Genomic DNA, 9,276 nt, shown 5'->3' with positions numbered 1-9,276 from the left:
ATTTATGCGCGCAAGGTTCACTGTTACATGTATTTGTATAAAACATTCAGTATAATATAATAAATACTGCATGATGTTGAGTGTAACATTGAAAATTTTCACCCCTCGAAAACCATTGTCAACCTCGGCTGCGCCTCGGTTGACAATGGTTTTCTTGGGGTGAAAATTTTCAATGTTACACTCAACTACATGCAATATTTATATAATAAATATATCTAACATTAATATTAATTTAGGATAATTATGAATGCATGATACGGAAATATAGTTTAAGTTTGAATTGAAATATATCCTTTTGATATTCAAAACCATTGCTTTTTCAGATGCTAAGATTCTCAGTCATTGAACTATTTTCAAGGAAAAGTTTCAAATTCAAACAAAGAATTAAAAAACAATGCAATCAAACAATATAATAAAATATTAATGAATATATCTTTGTATAGAAACGATTCCATGTGTCAAATTATGTAAATGTAAGTAGACTATGAGTCAATTGCTACATAACAAAACAGTTGTAGATTAATTGTGTTTAAACTTTCAACAGTTCAACTCAGTTTCAGGCATTTCACAGCCTAAAGGTCTCATCATTTAATTTCAAAGTTCCGATTGGTTTTTTCAGTTTTTCAATCTATCTAACGGAACAGCATGGTCGTATGTCGGGTCCCATGATACTTTTTGATTTGTTTTGTTTGTTGTAAAGTCATATAAGGAATTTCTTCCATCATGTAACATAGTTGAACGATCATAAATATTTTCTTTTTGTTCAACAGAAGTATCTCCCTCTCTAAGATGATTGTATACACTCTCCGTTAATTCTGATACATTTAAATTTTTGGCCTTATCGTATATCCCCTTCTCGGGTATGCTAGTCTCTATCCCTTTCTCGGATATGCCAGTCTCTGATGTGTTTACTGTGTCTAGTGCTTCTGTTTCAGGATTCAGCTTACTAACATTTGAATTGTCGACCAGTTCATAAAAATCAGTCTTGGCAACAAGTTGAAAGGAAGACTGTCTGATTCCAGCTGTTGATTCAACCTCCATCTTTTGTTTTTTATTATGTTTCTTTCTGTTTTTATTCAATAGTGATATAAATTACACTTATTTGCAAGGCCATATTTTAGCAATACAATAAAGGTTAGCACGTAAGAGAAAAAAGTCTTACCTGCAGTATAATAAGCAAACGACTAGTATAATGATTACCACTGCTAAAGGAACACTGTAAACGACCGCTGTATGTACACTTTTGTTTGAGCCCACTACAATTAGGTAATGGTATATTCATGGTAAAAACACAGTTTTGTAATCATTAATAATAGATTGACAAATCAGCGTACTTTGTTAAAAAAATGTCAGAAAATTAAGAGTTGAGGTTTTAAAACATGTAATTACTGATAGAATAAGAATTGAAAAGTTCGTTTTGTAAAAAATTGTAAATTGGAGGAAATTACAAAATACTGACAGGAAATTGGTCAAAAACTTTCAAAACTCTCTGATTGTGCATGTTGAAAGCTGGATCGAATTCTAGCATTTCTATTTATTTTTGTGTTTTAATAAAAATGTTTCTAATAAAAATGTTTTAATTAATCAGCAACTTTGTAACATCAATTATTTTTTTTTAGATATTCTCAATTTCTAAGTTATAAGTTTTGTCCAATTTTATTTTAATGTTGAGCTTGAAAACTACTGTAACCAAAGTAAAGACATTTAGTCTTTCTCCTTGAAAATGTTTATTTTCCAATTTTGTTGATAACTTAAATATGCATGCAGTAGAATGACTAAAAAATTCTATGTGTCATTTAAATGCAGCCAAGAAGAAATATTTTAGTTTCCTGCATATTAATAAACTTTGTAGTTTTGTTGCCTTTTTACCCCCCCCCCCCCTTTCTTCTTTTCCCACAAAACAACATTTTGTGTTAAACAAGATAAAGAAAGGAGAGAAAATGCTTTCATAATGTATGAGGTATTTAGTTTTGAGAAACATATACAATACAACAATCATTTGTTGATATTATGTAAAGCTACTGCGACTTACAAAGTATCTTAGATATTATTTTAAGTCCTATTTTTGTGTTTTGATATGCCCCCTTTTCTCTACAGTTAAGACTACCCCCTATTTTCTTTTCATTTATTAAAATGAGGAATAGATATTGCATACTATGTATGAAAAAGCCAAAATTTTCAACATTTAGTGTTTTTTTTTAAATTTGTCAATTCCATTGTTTATAAGGTAGTTTTAGCATTTAATTATGTTTAAAATCACAAAAAATTGTCCAAATTTTGAAATTGCCCCCATTCCACTACAATCTACGCACGGTAACAAAATTTTAATCTCATTTTTCTAAGCATGGTACATACAAATACATATTTAAAATCAAAACTATTTGCCGGTCCGTTATCGCAATTTCCAACCAGACTTGGCCTTTAACTAAAATTTTGATCAATTGTAACAGAGATATGTAAATAATTAATCATCTATTGTGCTATTGCCAAAGCAAACTACAAGAAATAAGTGCACATAGTTCAATAGCCTACTAATACAAGTGGAGGATTCTAGGGGAGTAATTTCCACCGATAACTTTATTCTGTGTGGACAGGGAAATCATTTTTTCTATTATAGCCTGTCTCACAACGAAACGTCAGACTGTAGAAGCTAAATTAGTTTAAGGACATACGCAACATAGTTTGAACTTTATTGTCTTTTCCCCTGGAGTTGAAGAGTTCCAATACTTTAAGGAACTGTGTGCTACATTTTAATGTCTATATATGCTGTTGTACACTTCTTCTAAACCAAGTTTTGATAAAGAAACATCTAGAATATATGTTTAGTAATTTTTATATATTTTTCTTTAAATTATACAAGGATTTTCATCAATTGATATCTTTTCAAAACCCCTGGTAATGCATGCTGATATTTTGTCTACGAACATCTGATGGCACTATAATCTTAAATTAAGAATATCTTGAAAAATTATCTGTAGGTAAGGTAAGTTGCGTATGTCCTTAAGATAGAAATCATTCTAGAGAATTCTAGACTTGAGTATGGATGGAAAATATATACCTGTATATCCTTCCGAGTTACAGACGAATGCATCAGTGGACACAGCGCTAATTTTCCAGTATGCTATGGTCATGTTTGATGCGTTTGAATAATCCTTTTGAATACTTGTCACTGTACCAGTGTATGATTGGCTGGTAAGTTTATGTTTTGTCACTGGTTCTGGTAGCTTTAATAAAGAAAAAAAACAAAAAAGGCTAAAGTATATTGAAAATATAGGATTTTTTAAATTCTGTTATCAGCTCAGTAGAAAAATAAAATAGTAAATAGGATTTACAACTTTTCAACTGTAACGTTTTGACATTTCACAGTAATTTAGAAGACATACTGGCTCACAGAATGCTAGTCTTGATTCATTGCAATGTTCATATTTGCAATCTACTTCACAACTTCGACATCTTATTGCCCTTTCAATATCTTTTGCATCTGAATTCAAAGAATAATTTTGTAAATGTACATGTGTAACATATTGCCGTTTCGATGATGCACAAAGTCGACAAAATCAGAAAAAGGTATTTTAATCAGTCATAATCACCATTGTATTCAGCATCACACGGAAAAGACTGAATTCCAAGCCACAGAGGGCTATCATTTAAGATGCTATACTTGGAGCAAAGATTTGAAGAATCTGAATTTAGGTTTATATCAGCCAGTAAGTACTCAGCGTCGGGATGTGTTTCATTTGATTGTTGAACACAGTTCTGCAAAGCTTGTTCCCATGTGAAGTTATCTTCGAGAACTTTGTAAAAATAGAATAGAATTTAAAGGTTACTGGCTACCACTGACCTGAATGAATATTAATAACTAAATATCGATAAGTTGATTTAAAAGAAACATTTGCAACTATTTTTTTTCTATAATTTTGTTTTTCTCATTGTTATATAAACTAGATGTGTTGTTAACGCCACGAATGCCCCCGCAAGCAGCCAAAATTTCAAATGCAATATTTAGTTTTAAATTTGTATTCATACTTTTGTATTCATATTTTCGGGTTAAATACCTGCACATGCAATTTCAATCATCCCTACAAATGTTGGAAAGCGGAAACTGAAAATTACTGATTTTCTTTTAAGTTCAAGAAGGAAAGCTCTGTCAAACATCATCGAACCATGACCAAATTCGAACTTGACCTGCATGACGTATCAATATGTAAAATTTGAGTTGAATGTGTGCAAATGTTGCAGAGATAATGAACGGACAGTGAATGATGACGGAATGACAGAATGACGGAACAGGGTAACACAATGTGCCCCGCCCATTTCATGGCGGGGGCATAAAAATATATATTTTCTATCTATCATTGAAACCGGGGGAGTGGGAGGGGGAAGTGATATCTCATATAATATAATATAATTTCAGTCTTTCTGTTCATCCCTCTGCAACCTGTAATTTTTGTTGTACAAAAGTATTTTGGGTTTATGGGTACAGGAACTTACTTCATAAAAAAAATATTGATATTACCTCCGTTTGTGCAAAATGCAAATCCAAAAGAATCACAGCCAGCCGATATAAATTTCCCTCGTTTGTTTTTGTCACAGTGTAGTTGTACACACAATTTCTGGCTTTTCGCAATATCTGCAGGAATAATCATATAAGGGTTCTAATCAGTTGCTACGTTCATTGTTTATTCTGAACAGGATACTACATCGTGAGTAAATGTTCAAATTAAAAATACTTATACTTACTTGAATGCACTTTGCTGAAGTCTGTGATTATAAAAAAGTCACTTTTATGCAAAATTTAAAAAAAAAAATATAGATTTACTTTAATTGCAAGAAAATTTTTATAAAGCTAAAGAGGTTCATCACCAGTAGTCCGGTAAACGTTGAAGGAGTTATTTCCACCTTGAAGGATACCTTCGACAAACCAGTTACACTTACTAATGTGTAACCGTTCAATCTGGAATTGATGTTCGGACAAACAGACACAACTGTTTCCCTAAACAAATAAAACTTGGTACTTGAAAAATCTTAGAACTACGAGGGTTGTTCCGAAAGTGCGCGGACCATGTCAATCGTCGTTATTATATACATGTACTATTTTCAGGAAATTTAAAATGATCAAATTATCATATATAAAAATAAGAATTATATACGTTTTCACCTGTGACAGTTCTGATCCTGTTGTGAACTTATAAAACAATACATAAAATAAATTTTCCTAAAACATTTTTCCATACGGAAGCGTATTAGTGCCATTTTGACACTTTTTATTTTTTGATTTCTACACTTTAATGTGTAAGATTTACACTTTAATGTGTAAAATTTACACTTTAATGTGTAAATTTTACACTGTAAATTTTACACTTTAATCTGTAAATTTTGCACTTTTATTTCCACAGGCACCTAACGTTACTTTATTCACCCTTGTGAGTCCATTATAAGGTATAGGGGGTATATATATATATAATTTTTTTATTGGAAGAAAAATATGTAACGTCAAGTGCTTGTTCATTTTTCTGCAATATAACATCGGGAGGGGGGGGGGGGCACGGAGACGTGTTCCCAATAATTTTGCCAATATATAGAATACTATAGAAATTATAGAGCTACATGTACTACAATGTATATGTTTGTGCCCCCTCAATAATAACGTCTGACGTCTTGCTTTCTACAGGCCTAAAAAGAGATTAAATATCAGTTATCTGCATTCGTTAGGTGCTGCGATGATCCCTGGTCAGCTGTGTTCAGACCTGGGGTTAATTACTTTGAAATGTAATGCATTAAATTACAATTACTTTGGAATTTTTACCATTACAATTACCATTACTCTAATTCAGAAAAGTAATTAATTTAATTACAATTACTCTGTTAAAGTAATGAATTAAATTACACATTACATTTTATAAGAGAAAAACAAAAATTTTATGACAACACAATTTTATCTATAAATTAACTTTTTCACATTTAGTGCTCAGTTAATATGCTTTCCCTCATGCAGGTTTTTAAGTCGATCAGAGTGGTATTTGGATTATGAATTCATTATCATGTTCTTGTGGTTAACCAATCTACAGTTGACAAAGAGAGTAGATCGGTAATGATTACAATGCATTACCATTACACATTACCCCAGGAAAGCCTGTGTTATTTCCAAGCGAATGAGGTTTCATCACCAGTAGTGCGGTAAGCGTTGGAGTTCTTTCCACCTTGAAGGATACCTTCGACAAACCAGTTACACTTACTAATGTGTAACCGTTCAACCTGGAATTGATGTTCGGACAAACAGACACAACTGTTTCCCCAAACAAATAAAACTTGGTACTTGGAAAATCACCCCCGAAAAAAATACCCACTCATTTAAAAATTTTCTGTATTACTTGAAAGAATTTGTCTTAATAACAATTGTTCCAGTAGCAGATTGTTTTCATTTCTTTAAACGCGTAACTGCTTTCACAAGATCAGCAACTGTGAAACGCTCATCTCTTTCCATGACCTTACTGACTTTTTAAAGATTTTGATCAGACTTTTAAAAATAATTCACTTCTCCACAGATTGTCCTGGTCTAATACAGAACCTTTTCATTCCATTTCCGTATCTGCATTTCCCATTTACACACACATGCACGACTCGCTTTTAACATTTCCTGCTTCCTCCAACATTTTATTTCTTTTCAACGAAGCAAAATATTTGGTCATATTTTGGACATCTATGATTTTTTTTTTCGTTTTTGCGCCATTTTACAGAGGATATGACTACAGACATTATATAGTGTATTGTTTGTAAATTACTAAGATTTGACCTGCTCCGCGGGCCGATTTTCGCAGTTTTTAAATCTGAATTAGTTTTAAATAAATTAAGATATCTTACAAATTTTTAATACACATCTTTCGAATTTATTGTTAAAAAACTTCTACCAAATTTAGATATAATATGACGTTAAAAAGTTATGAGAGTAGTCCGCGAACTTTCCGAACACCCCTCGTAAAAATCAATTGATAAACAAGAATAAACTAAAAAAAATGCTAGCAATGCCTACATTTTTATGATAAAAATAGAAAAAAGGTAACTTTAAAGTAAAAATTATATTTAAGATAAGAACACCAGAGGACAAACCCGCATTCCGAATATCTCTGAAGCAGTCAAACAGAATTCCTGACATTTACATACTGTTATATCTAGAATTGTTTGGACGATTTTCTGATGCCGAAGGACTTTGTCGTGGTCATAACATCCTGGAATTAGAAAGCTGAATGTGTCCGAGTAAAGATACTCCGAGTATAGGTATACAATACGGCAAAGAAAATAGAGAATTAAGTAATACACCTCTCATCTTTAAATAGTTTTAAAATAACTATTTTAAATAGTTTAACAATTTAAGTCTGGACAATCTGTTTCGATACAGAGCTATTAATAACTCTTCAACATTTGATGATGCATATTTGCGTTATGAACATAATAAATGGTTGTGTAATGTACATGCATGTCGATCAATCTGAAGTCAGAAAACTCAGATTTCTTTCTTCTATTTATAGCTTAAAAAACACACCAAGAAAATGAATCCAGTCACTTCTTTTTGTATAATGCCTTGTCCAGTATCTTCTTGATTCCTCTTCATCAAGGGAAAGCTTCCCATCCCTTGAAACCATTTCTTTATCACGACAAAAAAATTGAGCATCTATCCATTTCATTGAATCGGTTGATGTCAAATTCTTTGAAGTAACTGGTATATATGTAAAGAAAATCAAGCCTTGAATATCAGTCAAAACTTCATGTTACAGGAACATTTATTACTTTATTACTTTAAAAAAGGAACTTAACTTTCTTTAAGAATCATCATCAATATTTAATGAAAAAAAAATTCCTTACCTCTAATTACGCAGAAAAGAAAAAGAAGGATAAAATACTCGTATAGGTTCATATTCTTGTTGTTCTTCAATCTGTATGAAAACATCAGCTTACCTAATAAGACTAAAAAGATTCCAATGGTTTTATAAAGTATCTAAAATGATCAGAAAATGACAAAAATGTTAATTCGTATGTATGAGATGTTTTTACTAGCTTTCTCTTGGGGTTGAAATGAGGAATACCAGGATATAGGATAGTTAATATGGAATTCAAAATAAATCCACACTCAAAGTACGATCAATTTTAAAACCAATGCAACTACTGAAAAACAAGTTGATGGTATAAAAAGATTTTAACAACCTCGCTTAGTAAAGTCGGATTTTGGTAAATTCCACCATCGTTATAACTAGTTATAATTGTAACGGGGACCGTTACAGATGTTCCCCAAACGCTCCCCAACTCCCTTTTGGTGATTTTTTTTACTGTAAGCTTCATTAAATAAGGCAATGAAGTATATTGGTCATTTTTTGCATTTCACGCGCGCGCACGTGCATGCATGTGCAGGATGACCAAGTCATCCCGTCTATACTATATATGCATCTTTATATTCTCAGTATCAAAACATTTCATCAAAAAATATATAAGTTCCGGCTAAATCAAGCATATTGGTCATCTTAGCATTGCGCGCACGCGCACATGCATGCATGTTCATAATGACCATGCCATTTTGTGTACACTTATAATATGTCTGTTAATTCATAGTATCAAAGCTTTTCATCAAAAAATATAAAAGTTGCGGCTATATTAAGTATATTGGTCATTTAACACATTGCACGCGCGCGCATGTGCATGCATGTGCATCATGGCCAAATCATCTTGTCTACACTTTTAATATATATATATATATATATTCTTAATATCAAAGCTTTTCATCAAAAAATATAAAAATTACGGCTATATTAATTATATAAGTCATTTAACACATTGCACGCGCGCGCACGTGCATGCATATGCATGCATGTGCATGATGACCATGTCATCTTGTCTACTCTTTCTATATATATAAATATTTTGAGTATCAAAGCATTTCATCAAAAAGTATAAAAGTTACGATATTATCAAGTAAATTGGTCATTTTACGCTTTGCGCGTGCGCGCACGCGCATGCATGTGCATGTTGACCATGTCATCTTGTTCACACTTTTAATATATCCTTATATTCTGAGTATCAAAGCATTTCACCAAAAAATATAAAAATTACAGCTATATCAAGTATATTTGTCATTTTACTCATTGCACGCGCACGCACGTGCATGCACGTGCGCGCAAAATGACCTTCGTTCCGCAAATCTACATAACATTCCTATTAACCCTAAAAAGGTTTCAACTCAATCGGATGTATAGTTTCGGAGATCACTCACGGACAAAAAAGTACCCA

At 32.0% G+C, this 9,276-nt stretch overlaps 1 protein-coding gene across 1 annotated transcript; it reads right to left on the bottom strand.

The window, feature by feature from the left end:
• Positions 1 to 452: 452 nt before the first annotated feature.
• LOC133187320 (uncharacterized) lies at positions 453 to 3,790 on the bottom strand. Its single transcript, XM_061322681.1, has 5 exons — positions 3,591 to 3,790; positions 3,384 to 3,481; positions 3,059 to 3,224; positions 1,163 to 1,256; positions 453 to 1,066 (listed from the first exon to the last, which is right to left on the bottom strand). The coding sequence occupies exons 3-5, from the start codon at positions 3,129 to 3,131 to the stop codon at positions 616 to 618; spliced, it is 618 nt and encodes a 205-aa protein (XP_061178665.1). The 5' UTR covers positions 3,132 to 3,224; positions 3,384 to 3,481; positions 3,591 to 3,790; the 3' UTR covers positions 453 to 615.
• Positions 3,791 to 9,276: the final 5,486 nt, after the last annotated feature.

This window comes from Saccostrea echinata, unplaced genomic scaffold, assembly GCF_033153115.1.
Source record: "Saccostrea echinata isolate AGI-Se365-2 ecotype Australia unplaced genomic scaffold, CSIRO_AGI_Sech_v1 ptg000014l, whole genome shotgun sequence".
NCBI classification, from domain to species: domain Eukaryota; kingdom Metazoa; phylum Mollusca; class Bivalvia; order Ostreida; family Ostreidae; genus Saccostrea; species Saccostrea echinata.
The sequence above is the reverse complement of the archived record's forward strand: the minus strand, read 5'-3'. Positions and strand labels throughout refer to the sequence as shown.

Excerpts from the sequence above, each read along its gene's own strand:
- LOC133187320 (XM_061322681.1), bottom strand. The coding sequence starts at position 3,131 with ATGACCATAGCATACTGGAAAATTAGCGCTGTGTCCACTGATGCATTC. Across the intron at positions 1,257-3,058 it reads TAACTCGGAAGGATATACAG|TGGGCTCAAACAAAAGTGTA; the intron begins GTATATATTTTC and ends ACCTAATTGTAG. Across the intron at positions 1,067-1,162 it reads GTTTGCTTATTATACTGCAG|AAAGAAACATAATAAAAAAC; the intron begins GTAAGACTTTTT and ends GAATAAAAACAG.